The sequence below is a fragment of the Takifugu rubripes genome, chromosome 21 (assembly GCF_901000725.2).
Source record: "Takifugu rubripes chromosome 21, fTakRub1.2, whole genome shotgun sequence".
NCBI classification, from domain to species: Eukaryota; Metazoa; Chordata; class Actinopteri; order Tetraodontiformes; family Tetraodontidae; genus Takifugu; species Takifugu rubripes.
This window is the reverse complement of record NC_042305.1, coordinates 8341964-8357012: the sequence shown is the minus strand read 5'-3', so window position 1 is coordinate 8357012 and position 15049 is coordinate 8341964. Positions and strand designations below refer to the sequence as shown.

Sequence of the window (15049 nt, the reverse complement as noted above, 5' to 3'; positions counted from 1 at the left end):
TCTTTTCTCGTACAAACACTGATAAGTCAACAGCTAGCTGAAAGACACAAGACTGAACCCCTCACAACACACAATTAACTACACAGCTGTGCAGTAGAAAGGTAAAAAAAGAAGAAGAAGAAGCTGGCTACGACACTACAAATAGTCCAGATCTTTTAGATATGGCAGCAGACTCTCTGGGGAGTTTTGTCTTCGCTGACTGGCTATTTCTGGTATGTAGCACAGGCTGAACATTCCTGACATGCCCGCTTTGTTTTTACCAAAAACAGTTCCTACGTATTTGATGTGACAAACATGATCTCTTTATCACCTGCTAAGCTTTTTGATGAAGCGCAGGCTTTGCGTTATCTTGACTGCTGCTCCATTTGTATTACGACAATAATTATCTGCACGCATCCGATACGCATTGTAATCACCTAAATCTGTGCGACAGCCTTTTTTTTCCCCACCTTCTTGTATGATTTGACTTGTTACACTGGAAAAACAGCTCCTACCCACCGCATGCTGGAACTGTCAGATCCAGAGAGCCTACATTTTTAAATTAAATACACTGCAATTGATTTGCAATTTAACTTTTATGCAAAGCGTTTTTACACGATTATGTTGCGCGAACAAAATCCATCATTTAGGCAGCACTTAAAGCGCATCTTAAACACCTGCTGAAGTGGTTCTGGTGGTGACTCAGTGGAGGATATTAGTCATTGGGTCTTTGTATTAGAAGAAGGGCCAAGCTCCTCAGCTCCTTTTAAGGCTGCTAAATTCCTAAATACACATAACACATTTCGGTTTTAGTGGAACCAGAAGGTAAGGTCATACATAAATCCCGAGGGCACGGCTCCATCAGCAGTCAGGTCGCTTTCATTACCCTCCCGTAATGCCATGCATCACCACTCAATAAAACGAGGAATGGCCCAGGTGCACTCAGGCAGAATTGGACGAGGGTTTGCTTATACATATGCATATTTCGCCCGGTTCACGCAATGTACACAAAGCACCTCTTTCAAGTCAGAGACATCAAAGGAACGCGCGTGCGAAATCGATCCCGACTCCCACATCTGGAAGAGATCTAAGGCAGCACACGGGACATGCGATGGAGCTCCGCACCAACCGCGAAGGCATGTTGGGGGAGAGCGGAGAGCAGCAGGAAGCCAGGAGCGGGAGAAGGAGGTGAGAGTTGTAACGATCCCGGTGCCATGTTGAGGGGAATCTGGGCTACCTGCAGAGAGACAACTGTGTCCTACCGGCGAGCGCTCACGCTGTTACTGCCTTTGTGCTAACTCCACATTGAGATGGGAAGATTGTTAAAAACAGAATATTCCTACACATTCAACGTAAAAAGGGGGCCGACTGTGGCTCATAGCATCAGATGGTGGCTAAAGGCTGCCCTCGACTGTGAGTGGGGGGAGAGTGTGACTCTATCATTTCTATCTCAGCCCCTTCAGGGTTACAAGGTGTCCAGAGGGACCGTGGTAAATGGCAGCATGTGGCAAGGTCGCCAATCCATTTGTCTGTCAGTGGGATGGCAAAGGTCTGATGTGGAGCGGAGCTATAGCTGTGTGACGGCCTCCCAACCTCCTGTGGTCCTGCCAGCAATGGGGGCCCTTCATCTTGTGTCACCATGGGGATATGCAGGACTGGCATGATGCAAAGCAAAGTGCCCACCTCTCCCTCTCTGTGCCGCTTTCGCATCCATCACAGCGTTCCCCGGTGGGACACGGGTAACGGATTGACTTTCCTGCGGAGCACTAATCAATCCGACTCTCGCTGCTTCTCCCTGGGAACATTTATGGGCTGCCATAAAACAGGCCTTTGGGGCATTACAGCACCCAGTAATCTTGCTAAGTGAGCAATATTTCCCATCTCTGGGGCTGCAGTTAGACAGGCTCGGGCCGTAAATAGCAGAGTTAATCTGTGGCCGTGACTTCTTGGCCAACCCTCGGCAGCCAAAACCCAACTGGGGCTCAGGTGAGAGGCACCCGGCGGCCAAGGTAGAACGACTGAAATGGAAGGATGAGACGGTCACTGCCTCTCCCTTCCTTCCTTTTTGCCCGTATCTCTCCGCACGGAAGGACGCATCTATCATATGCGGTACGAGGCCCAGATTGTACTGATGCATGACTCCGCTTCTCTCTATTGGCCAGCCAGTTTATCGAGTACCTATCAAGTAACAGTCTGTCACTGTGAACTCAGAGGGTCATTCGTTACAAAGACTAGAGTTTATACTGTACAGCCTTCCCAAGAGCAGAACGAATGAATAAAACAGTTAACATTTAGGGGCATTTTAAAGACACGGCTCACCCGGCGAAGCTGGACCGGGCTTAAGAAGCAGTCATGTTTGCAATAATGGACTATCCAGTTTCATTTTCCAGCTATGTGCTGGCCTTTTAGGGTTTTGACATGATCAGGTAAGTCAGAATTCATTAAATTCTCAATAAACCGAGACTCAGCAGCTTATGTGGCTAGTTTAATGGCTGAAGCGGTTGGGTCAACTGGCTTTGTTTCTCAAAGACTTTAAGCATTCAGTTACAGCAAACTGGGTAAAAGCTCGTATTTGAGAAAGAAATAAATAAAAACAGACTTAAAAAAAAAGAAAGAAGCCACACAAGGGAACCAGTAAAGTCAAGAATCCGAATATTCTTTCAGACTTCCTGCCAAGGTCAGCGAGTTCTCTGCAAAGGGGAGCCACTTCCCAATTTTATGCCCAGCTGAGTTAAAACGGACACGTCGGTGAGCTAGTATTTCTTCAGAACATCTTAAAACAGGCCGTTTCCTCTCAGGGCACCAGTGGGAGTTCTATATAGTAAAACACAGATGATAGAAAGCAGAGCTAGCTTTAGGTTGAGCATTGCCAGAGGGCTACTGCAACCACCTCCCCTTCACCAATAACGGCCGCTGCCGCGGTTGATCCCATTTTGTTTTATTCCGCCCATCATGCATTAGAACGTCTCCCTGAGGTACGCCGTCTTTGAGCGGAGGCCTCCAACTCTTTTCTTGCTGGAAGGCCGAGACTCTCCATCGCAACACAAGCGCAGGAGTCAAGGTCTTCCCTCAGCCGCCCTCAGCAGGCCAGCTCAGCGCCGCGAGACCCCCGGGCTACTCGCTTGTCAATCAGGCAAGCTTGCTGACTTTTTTAGTCTTTGGTCCAGGTCAGACATCCAACAACGTTTCCCCGCTCAGAGCTGAGCCAAAGCATGACAGGTGTCCATGGAAACAACTTTTGCGCAGATGTTTCCAGTTTTTGAAGATGTTTGAGCAGTTTTTTGGGTTTTTTTTTTTTTTTTTGAGAAACAACTCAGGTCAGTTTTCAGCAGGCTGCCATGATTTAAGACAAGTGATTAGCGTTACACAATATTAGAAGTGTAATGAGCGTTTTTAATACTTTATCTGCGTGGGACAGAGCTTATTAACAGCAGATGAGATTAATCAGCAGTGTTTTAGTGACTCAAGTGCGGTTCAGAGTGAAAAATGTTCGGGCAGCATCGATCCACTGACAAACGTGATAAACACACAACACTTTGGGCGCTTCAAACTACAGGAACGCGTTTAGTACTTTTGTACCCAGGCCAATTAATCAAACGCTAACAGTGGTTTCAAACCATCTTTCAGCTTTAAGACCTTGTTTTTATCACTGATTATTTTTCCGGGAAAGCAGCTCCGGCCTTGCCGGGCTGTAATCCCACAGAGTGTGAGGCATAAACTCGCTCCGAACGCCTCTGACATCTTCTTTGATTCTTTTATTTGCTGTTTTTCATCCTATCTTCTCGTGTCGTATTTATAGCAGCAGCTAGCGTGCAGATGTTTGTGGTTAACCTCCGATCATGAATCTTGTCGAGCCAATTGCCCCCACCCCCACACCGACCCGCTGCCCTTTAAAGCAAACTTTGGCAGCTTCCCCTCGCCTGAGCACCGTCCCAGGTGTCAGCCTGGAGATCTGGGCAGCCCGTCTCCAACCCGGCGAGACGGGGGGGTGGAGGGATGGGCGTGTTGGTGCCGACGGCCCCGGCCAAGTCTGAGTCATGCGCTGGGGCTCCCAAATCATTTCCACTTGAAGTTAATTCCACAGGAATCAAACTCCGGTACAATTGGATCCATATGGTCTGGAAGTCTGACAGGAATCCCCCACATCATCTAGATGTAAGGTAGCTCCCCCATCAGGCTGAAGACTCTTTGAGCCGTGTATTTACGACCAATAAAGGCTCAGTAACGGATGTAATCAAAGACCGCGGATATGAGATCTCTGGGAAAGAAATGGACTGAAAGGCTCGGTAACCATTAACTGAACCTGCGAGGGGGGATTTCAACTCCCTCACAGCTGAAAGAGGAATAAGAAGTATTAACTTTGTGCGAGGGACTCTGCCACAGACGGGAATTGGCAAGACGGAGGAGGCAGAGGGATGATATTCTTAGCTCTGTCAGTGCTGCTGCACTCATAAAACCATTGCTTTATCTCTCTCAACAATCAGTCTAATTATGTTCATTGGAGGAGTCCAATTAATCTTCCATTGTCAGCCGGTGGCTAAGTGTTTCTCTACCCTTCACAGTGCCACACACAGACACAGTGGAATCTGCAATTAACACTACCCAAATTTATTTAGCACCACTTGCCTTCGCTTCTGACTCCCTCTAATTATGCCTAATCAATTCCGCTAGAAGCTTGTGGGGGAGCGGGGCACAGGGGAGGTCACTGTCATTTGCTGTGACAAAGCCCTCTGCGCCACCAAAGGCTAGACGTATCGTCACGCACGACAAGCAAGAGGCCCTTGCTGAATAGTTAACGAATGCCCCAACTGGCCCAGCCCCCGGCGCCCCCTCGCCCCCCGTTTCTGGCGGCCACCGAAGGCCAGATTAAAGGCGGCGTTGGTGCCGACGCTGCTGAAACCTGCGTGTCCCAAGTCCACGGCGTTCCCGATGTTTCCACATCAAATCCGCGCGCAGCTTTGCTGCCCCGGCTAGCAGGCAGCGCCACCTCCCTCCAGATAGCTCGTTTTTCCCCCCGGTACCGTCGACCAAAGCCACACCGTGGGCACAAGCACCGGGAAAAGCTCCGGACCGCCGACTGGAATAACTGTTGCAAAGCCCATGTAAAATACCACAGATATGGGATGCCTTGCTGTCAGGTCTGAAGGGCACCGTCACATTGAGCACGTGTGCAACCAAGTGTGCGTTCCTCTGCACGGCAGCGCGACCGCCGGATGAGCAGAATTCCGAAGAAACTGCGTGTTTCTCCCCGACGACAAAATGAATAAGCAAACCTGAGCCTCCCTCGCGCTCGCGGCATTAATAGTTTCACTGAACCGTGTCCGCAGATGCAGACATGTTTTATTTATTTATTTATTTTCGTTGCCGGCGGCAAGTTCCTCTCTAATCCGCAGAGTGTATCAGGTGAGGGAAGTATCAGCGGGCGCGATAACATCGCGGTGTCTCCTGCAGGATAAGGTTGAAGTGGCACCTACAGGGTGAGGCTGGGTTATTGGCAGAGGGTATCAGATCATGGCCTGTCACCGTAGAAACCCTGGGCCTGCGTAATCCTCCGGTAATAGACACATTTAGAACTCAGAGGACTGGTGAACCTGTCAACATGTCAGCTATTGTGTATCTAATGAAAATCAATGTCAGCTTTGTGTGTGTGTGTGTGTGTGTGTGTGTGTGTGCACTGGCTTTAGACCTATGCTTCAGGTGTCTGTCTTAGCCCAGGTCCCTGGCTGTGGTAATTCACCACTTTAGCGCATTACTTTCACACCAACATCAGCTTAAGCACCCCCCCCCACACACACACACACACACACACACATAGCAACACCATGCAGTCAAAACACAGGCACCTTGGGATGCCTTGCACTTAAAACAAGCAGCTGGAGTGCATTAACATTTCAGGGCATTATTTTAAACGATGGGGAAATTGCTGCTGAATATTTCATGCGCTCCAGTACCGTTCCGCCGTGCGTCTCCGTGGCTACGGCAGTGTCAGTGGCTGCTGGTCCTCACTTTGTCGCAAGGACAAGCCTATGTTAGCCTGCGTGGACATTCAGAGCGGCCCAGGAGTACAACGCTGGACTATATTAGCGTCAAAGGGGACTCCGCTTTGAAGAGCAATTATACTTCCATTACCGGCCTATTAATTAAACGGAGAGAGACCGGGCTAATTCAGCCCCGTGACCTTCCAGAACGCTCTCCCAGCTCGCATCAGCAATGATGCTCCTCTAATTGTTGATACTGAGGTCTACGGCTCAGTGCCATAGGTCAATGCTCGCCTGTGAGCTCAATCACATCTTCCATCTTCCAATTGACCTCAGATGTTTTCCTCCATCTGTAGAGTCCCTTTTGTGGACTAGACCCGGAAAGGTGGCGCAGCACGAGAGCGCACCTTTGGAAAGACGAGGCCAAATTTGCGTCGAGTTTAAACCATAATAACAAGTAGATGATAGCTGGTTTCCTCTGGGAACTGAAACCACGACTTGAGGCTGAGCGTACGGGGCACTTCACACCCACAGGACTGGGAGTTCCACCCCTTGGGCCATCTCCTCCCCTCAGAGTCTGAGGATGAACCCTGACCCTCGTCTTTCGACAAGAACCATGCTGCCTTCTGGATCCAACTCCTGGGGGACGACTAGCGGGCGTGTCAAACGCTGTCTGCCACATACACTCCCTCAGGGTGAACATGCTTTATTGTGGAGAAGCAATCATTCGCATCACCTCCAAACACACGCACTCACACACACTGCCCCCCCCCCCACACACACACACCCCCGCCGCCTTTGTTTTGCAAATGGCTGCTCCCACATCATTTTACATGCACACTCCAACCACTGAGCTCTGGGGAACGTCCAGGAAGTAATTGTGGCTTTTGTGCAAGTGCTGCCCCCCACCTCAAAGGAGCCGCACCTCCTTGTCAGCTGTCATCAAATAACTGCCTGCAGACCCAGGGGCATAATGACAGGATCTATAGTACATGAAAACACAATTATAGCCCTTGGTTCAATTGCTACTGTGTGAATGGCCTTTAAGGGAGGACAAATGAGAACTGAACACATGACGTGAATTCAAAGGCACACAGGCATCAACAGCATTCCTTAAATACCACCATCAAGTCAGAGAGGGGGAAATACACACTGTTTAAATAACTCTGTATACCAATTATACAAGGAGGATGGGCTGAAATCAAACAGATCTCTGACTGATGTGGGTACATTTGACCTAGCATGGTAGCATTTGCCATCATAATGAGGAGATATGAGCAACAGATCTGGCACACGCAGCCCACATGCATCTCTGTGCTCCAGCGGCATTTCATCAACTCTGGCGTTGTCGTTGTTGCCGTCGTGGCAATATTTTGAAGGCACATTAAGCGTCCATTAGAGAATGCTGCAGGGAGCAGGTTGATGAAACCTACATAAGGTCGTCTTACTGGGTTCTACATTGCAAGCCCAGGCGGCCTTTACATTAGGCACACAAAATGGCAGAGCAGGAGAGAGGAAGCCCTTTTCCACTATTTTCAAATGGGAACAGTGACCCCCAATGGACAATGTGATGTATCAGCAAAGCCCAACCACAGCATCGCCCACTGCTTTCAGGCTTACGCGACTGCAGTGCCCCTTAAATGCACCAGGGGGCAGTGCCGCACCGTTACAAATCTGGGCGCAGTTGGTCGAAGAGCGATCACATCTGTCTCAGTGTCGCCACTAATCCCATTTAATCCATTTGAGTTAATGTCCAGCTTTACTGCTCACTAACCCCCTTAACCCACCACCCTCACCTACATACGAGGCCACAAAAACAGGGGCAAGGGTCGGAGCTGATCCCATTAACGGGGTGACCCAAATAGGATAAAGCGGGGGGGAAACAACTGTGGGGCACTTAAAAATACAAACGGTGACAATGACGCAAAGCATCAGAGGCATGCTACGTCAACACATTCCCTCTCACACACACATGAACCCTGCAAAGCAACATGTGGCGAGCGTGTTCTGTGAGAGGAAGCAGCGCACACAAATGGAATCAAGCTGCTGACTGAGACAATAATTAGTCTAAACAAATTGATTCCAATATGATGAGGGGAAAATGGGCGCAGAGAACAACACGAAGGCTTCGTAAGAGCCGGCCTCCTTAGCGTCTTTCCTCATCTGTCAAAACACACAGGCCTGCGAACAAAAGACCTCGAGCGACTACAAGACACTTCTCCTTTCAGCCGGGCCTCGGGACCACCACCCAGCCACCGCCCACCCACTCACAACGGCACAAACACCAGATCCTGTCGATCTCAGTGCCACATGTGTAACGCAGCACCCTGCACCAGTCAGACTCCGGATGTGGTGCGAGCCAGGAAACCCGATACCTGACAGTTCTGAGTTACAGGGTTTTAGCGTTTGTGTGAATCACACACACTCTGACACACACACACACGAGCTGTGTTAACAATCTCAAGCCCACTAAACACCGAGTCATGAAACTCTCAAAACAGCATTTTAATTGTTATTTTGGTAGTAGGAGTAGTACTGCTCGTAAAGATATTCAGCTTATAGAACTATCAGAACCACAGATGCAGACGTCTGATGGGGAGTTCCAATATGCCGTAAAATCTGCCAGCACCTGTTAAATCAACTGCACTTCACCGATTCCATCCTCAGCTCTCCCCAACGGGATGATAATGGTTCTCCCTTTACAAATTGAAGAAGAGTCGGAGCATAGAGCTACGAGGCACAGTAAATGTCACCAAAGTGTTGGTAGATGTGTTGAGCATCAAGCTAAATGGTGAAATCTGCTGCTGGAGAGTAATGATCCAACCTCCATCAGAGCTAGAGGCCAACAGGAAAGTACAGTCTCAGTTATGTATTCACTTAAACTATGACTCGACTTGTTTAAAGGAAACGTCGCCATTTATTACTGTCAATATTTTGATTCTCTACTGAGAGAAAGGGGAAGATAATTAGCTAATTAGCTTAGCATAAATGCTGAAGCCTCTAAAGTCTGAAGTGTTAAGTGTTGCAGTTTTATAGGATTTGTTATAGAATCCAAGTCCAATTGAAAACAGGGTCCCATATAAAAAGATATATTCACAACCTTTTATGAGCTTTAGCCTTTATAGAGAGTAGCTGTGGAGGTCATGGTTACATAAACCTGGCCACCTTTTCATCTACAAACAGGTTGATCACAGATGATACGCTTTCATGGCTGGATCAACGAGTTAAATAAAGATATTGGCCCCGTTCTTTAGAAAAGCCAGAATCACTCTGACAACCTCATTTCTGATGCCTGTTAAAGTGATCTTTGCTATGGTGCTTTAAAGCACACGTGATGTCACACGACACACACGCATTTCTGAACCATCGCAGCAATATAAACCACAACAAGGCTGTAAATCATAAAGCACCAGTTGTAATAAAGTGTCTCTGCCTGCTGTCTGCTCTTGTTAAACATCTACTAGGGGCAAATTCATCTGTTGCTATAGCTACAGATCCTCAAGTAGATGCAAAACTGGAATACGGTGCAGCCTGGGAGGTCCCACTTTAATAAATCACATAAAGAAAGAAACTAATCAAAAACCACCCAGAAAGCCGGCAGAGAGAGAAATGATGCTCTAATAAACTGATGATGACTTCGCCGTCGCCGTGGCGTCCGGCACACCGGGGCTGCGGCAACGCGCAGCTGCAAAATGGAAAAGTCCTCACAAAGGTGCAGTGATGTGGCGATGGCCCCAGTGCAGTCCCAGGGTGGGAGCCCCTTCAGATGCCTGATCATTTAATGTTCCCAGAGCTAACTGTCCCCAGAGTGGCTCCTCTGCACCAACCCTGCTGTATCTCAATGACCCGGGCTTGTTAAAAATGAGAGTCTGTGTGTGTGTGTGTGTGTGTGTGTGTGTGCCCCAGCCAAGCACCGTACATGGTCAGACATTAATCACTGTGCACTGTCCCGTGCAATATTCACCTGGGTAGGCACAGCGGGGGCAGGGGCTGTCCGGCTCGGGCGAGTCTCTTCCCTCTCTTTCAGCTTCTATTTTGGGCTCTCTCTGCTCGCCTAAGTGGTCGGGAGGCAGGGGGAGGCGGACGGGTGATGGATGCTGGGGAGCCAATCCCGCGAGGGCTAAATATACTTGGAGGTAATTTTACCGCAGGTTTTCCCACTGAAATCCGGCGTGTCGGAATCGCTCCCGCGGGTCACATCTGTCACCGCCGGGTCTTTGATCCACCCCAGGAACACCGTTTATGACAGCAGTGATGCTTCCCCCCGGTCTGAGTTTACTGGGTCAATGACAGCATTTGGACTCATTTCCAAAATGTCCAAGGAGACCCCCCCCCCCACCCCACCACCACCCGACACTGGTGAGACCGTGTCCTCGTCCTTTCCCAGCCTTCCTTTAACTTGTTGGGCAATGTCAACAGCACCAGCTCCAGTGGAACTCCAGGGGGACCAGCTCTGGCTCCTTACAATAAACTCACTGTGGTCAGACTGTCTGCTGAGCAAAAATAGACGGCATGTAGGAAACTTAAAACACACACACACACACTCAAGCACGGCGTGAGTGAAGACGTCTGCGCGCCTCCACAAACTTCGGAATAAGTGTGTCCCTTTTTCAATATTGGCCCCATCCTGGCTGTCATTTGCTTTTCTTATCAGGAATAAATCCTCCTCCTTCTCAATTATATTACAAAAAATGATTTGCGTGCTAATTTGAGCTGTGTGCGGTGATTAAAACACATCTCATGTCCGGGCATGTTTTTAATCTAAGTATTTATGAAGTGTTTAACTGCAACATTTATGAGATTTTCAGACATCCGCTGTCTGATCAGAGCTAATTAGCCAGCTTTACTCTGCTCCAGTGAAACTAAACTATATGTTAAACTGCAGCTGCAATTAAAGCGGAGAAATCCAAAAATACACGCATTTAATCTTTTGCATTTCATATCTCTATTGTTTGTTGCTACAGACTCAAGGGAAAAGGCATCTTTTATTTAGAAAAGACCTTTCACTCCCCTCCAGGATTGCACCACATTAACCACACAGCATGTGTGTGTGTGTGTGTATAAGGTTACTGGTTAAAACCAGTGGCGCAGCTGCAGGGCAGACTGGTGATGTAAGCCATACTCCTCCTTTTACGCGTGATTGTAGTTCTAGTATCAGAGAAAAAAGACACCTGGCAGATCCAGAAAACCATCTGCAGCTCAACCTTCCAAACCTTTAATGGAGGAGATTAGACTGAAAAGGCCAGGAACTAACTGTGTGTACATGTGTGTGTGTGTGTGTGTGTGGGCAGAGGGGGGTTATGAATAAAGTCATTTATCGGCTAACGTGTCTGATGTGTAAGGACAATTATCTGCCACATGATCGGAGGTACATGTTCATATTACATGCAGCTAATTGATCTGACAAGCTTGATTAAGGAGTCACTCATCTGTCTTTGTCCTCAGTGCACACACACACACACACACACACACACACACACACACACACACACACACACACACACACACACACACTCGCACACACAGGCATGACACCTCTGCCGTGTAACTAATCATCTATTTGTCTAATAATACTCTTTGTTAGAGTGCAGCCTTAACCTGAGGGCTAAAGACCTTGTGCTATCACATTACCACCTACAAGCTTCTCAGTCTGCGGCTTAAATGGTCCAAATTTCAGGGAGCCCCTTAAACAATAGTCGATAACAAAATAAATGGTCTAAACCAAAGCCGCATTCAAATGAAAACTCTCTGCTCAAACTAAAAAGGATTAGAACCAGTCAACTGCACTCAACTGCAGCCCGGAGCCTTTCCCAGCTGAGGTCGGAGAAGAGGATTCTGGGGGATATCAGGACCCGGAAGCTTTCTGCTCAGGCACCTTCGCGGCATCACTGATAACAACTAACCCACCATCATCGCTTATCCTCATCATCCTCCCAAGAGCGCTGCCACTGATGGGCACGGGCGCATCGGCCCGTCTGTGTACGCCTCCGAGCTCGTGGTCGCCGTCTCCTAATGCTGCAGCAAATCTGCCGCCTCCACACACCCGGATACTGGGAAGAGGGAATAATCCGGATGGAGCCTTGCCGCTGCAGCAAAGATGCTGGATGTTTCTGCTGTACAGAGGAGAGGGCTTTACCTTTGATACGTGTGTGTGTGTGTGTGTGTGTATGACATTTCTGAACAAGCGTGACTCGGGGGGATGCGTCACACCAACACATATTTAGCTGGACCGCTCCTGAAGTACTGTCGAGTCCCATAATTAGATCAAGAGTGTGACAAACTGTTCAGACACAGCAGCTCCTGTCTCCGGGCAACCGGGGGGGGGGGGGGGAAATGACGGTTTACCTCGCCAGAGCAGGGAGGCTCCTCTGACAGAAATATAGGTGTAAAACACGCTTCTGTCCGGTTTTAGATCTGCAAAGTCAGTGTGTGAAAAGAAAAACACCTCTAAAACCCCCCCCCGACTTTACCGTCCAGACGGCGGCCTCGTTTGCTTCGTTTGTTTTTTTGTGCGCATGTGTGTCCGTCTGCTTCACGTTGCTGGGGCTAAAGGTGCGGGAGCAAACGTGCACATCTTCATCAGCGCGCTGACTTACCGGCAAAGAGAAGGACGGCAGACAACAGGAAGCCGGAGAGGCTGAGGGCACTGTTGCCAAGGTGCTCTGTGGCCAACACACACACACATACACACACAGAGCCCATGATCAAAGCGCCATCCATCTGGAAACGAGCATTTTCGGTACGTGGGGATGGGCGACACTTGGATTTTATGGCCGCGTCATTGAACTGAAGAAACAATCTGAACATCTTCTAAATATCGTCCATTATTTGCTTTAGCTGTCGGCTCCAGAATGGACAGGACGGGCTGAGCGAGTGCCACCAGAACCCACAAAGGGAGGACTGGACTAAAGCAAGTTACATAAGACAATAATCAGGGAACATGTGCCTGCATTTGTCAGCAAAGTAAATGGAAAACAAAGTTGTTTGCGTTGGCAGCTACCCGCTACGATCTGCAATAAACCGGCAAATATCCACACCGAGTTCTTGTGTGGCCTTAATTCATTCTGCGGGGATCCATTCAGCCGTCTCAGTGTTTATTTATTTTCATTTTTCATTGTGTTATCTATAATTCACCAGTGAGGGAACATGTTTGTGTCATTGGATTTATCTGCGCTGAGTTTCCCCACAGCCTGTGAACACACCATCGCTGTTCCTTGTCAAAACAATACAAACGTCTTTGGGAATTGGGATTTGCAGTTGAATTGTGAGCACACGGAGGACGTTCCACCTTCCCACAGACACTTCAGTCGCGCGTTACCATTGAAAAAGACAATAAGGTGTTTACGTCAGAGAGACACAGATTAAAACAGGTGTAAAATGAAGATATCCGAGTTCTATCATTCGGAGGTTTGTTAAATCCCGTATACCCGAGTTGTAAATCTTCTGATGACTTTATGGATCCCGGTTTCTACATGACAGGAAGTCGCATTAGAAGCGGAAAGCTGATCAGCCATAATTGTGTCACACGGCAGTGACGGGTGGGCAACAAGCACCAGCTCAGGCTCCATCTTAAACCAAACATCAAAGCCAAACTCATTTTCAGCCATGTTAACTTCCTCAGGAAATCTTATCTTGGACCGATATTTTTGTCAGTGGAGGAGGCCCCCTGGCTGCGTCGCCTCATTATTTAGTTTGGCTTCCTGACTACATTTCCCCTCTTATCCTCAACAGCTCTTTGGTGGATCTTGGCCTCGGACAGGAGTGTAAAAACATCCGCCCATTTAAACAAACTGTTAACACATAGATGGGTTATCTCACTGGGACAGACTTGCAGTCTGTGGACTCAGCGCTGTGCTTGAATGGGATATTGACACTCCTCAATCTGCATAAACAAACAGAAATCCACTTTTGCAGTCAGGAAGGAAAACAAAAATAGAGCAGAGGGATAAAACTAACCATAAGACAGCATATAGCAACGGCTTCTTAGCGCGGAATAAACACTTCCGGCTCCCGTTGCACACCTTCTTAAAGTCTGGTACCGAACTTTATTACAGAAAACATCACTTTAAGCTGGCTGGAGCAATAAAAAGTCAGATTAAGGCTGATCCAAAATATCCCTGTGACAGCTCTCCAGGGCGAGTGCCGGTATTCCAACTAAATGGTTTTTATCCGCTACGGAACGGTGCGATTTGATTCAATGCAGCCCTGACAAAGAGGGCTGAAGCGATGAGAAGCGCAGCGGCGCAGAGCCCCCCGCCGCTGCAAGAATAAGTCACGTCTGACACGGACGCAAGGAGACGTTCAGAACGCTCCTCTGCTTTAAAACGACTGGGCCTCAGCTGTCACACGGCACCAAAAAGTGTCTTTTCGGCTGTTTTTTTCCCCATTTTTTTAAGGAGACAAATGATTCAGCACAACGGACACGCACTGACCATTTTGTTCTTCTTGGAGTAGGTCTTCTTCAGCAGCCTCTCGTTCATCCGCTCCTGCTCGCGCTCGGCGTGGTGAAGGAAGCCATTCTCCAGGGGGTCCACCACAGGCTGGACGTTCTCCTCTTCCTCCTCCTCCTCCTGGGCCTCCGTCTTCTGCCGCTTGGCCACCTTCTTCTCCTTCCACCTCTCCTTCTTCTCCTGCGCCTTCACGACTCCGCTCTTCTTCTGCGGGGATGAGAACAGAGCGCATTAGAAAAGCAGACGGTAATAAAATTACTGCCGTCTCCGGGCTGTGGAGATGCAGACATGACCAACACAGACGTCACGGTCGTTTGTCTGATGACTGTGGGACCGTGAGGCAGCTCCCCGGTGCGGAACACGGACTCGCTTCGAACGCCGGAGCGCCACAGACCACAATTTGCTCAAGATCTCTGGAATCTGCTGGGATTTCTGTCGTCTCATCCATCGTGTTCGGCTCATAGAACGAAATGAAATCGGCGCGCAAGAAACGACCTAAAACCCAAAACAGCCCCTTCCCCTGCGAGCATCATAGCATGTGCAGAGGAGCGCTCATGGAGGACAGAAACGATGATTCAAAACGTCGCCGCGAGAAACAAACTGATGCAGATTCACCGAGCTGTGAATGATGGCGCCTAAACG

At 48.7% G+C, this 15049-nt stretch overlaps 1 protein-coding gene across 1 annotated transcript in view; it reads right to left on the bottom strand.

The window, feature by feature from the left end:
• Window positions 1-15049, bottom strand: part of fbrsl1 (fibrosin-like 1) — a 205270-nt gene that overhangs the window by 143222 nt on the left and 46999 nt on the right. The window contains 1 exon segment of the mRNA XM_029829992.1: window positions 14390-14614. Coding sequence (XP_029685852.1) covers window positions 14390-14614 — 225 coding nt within the window.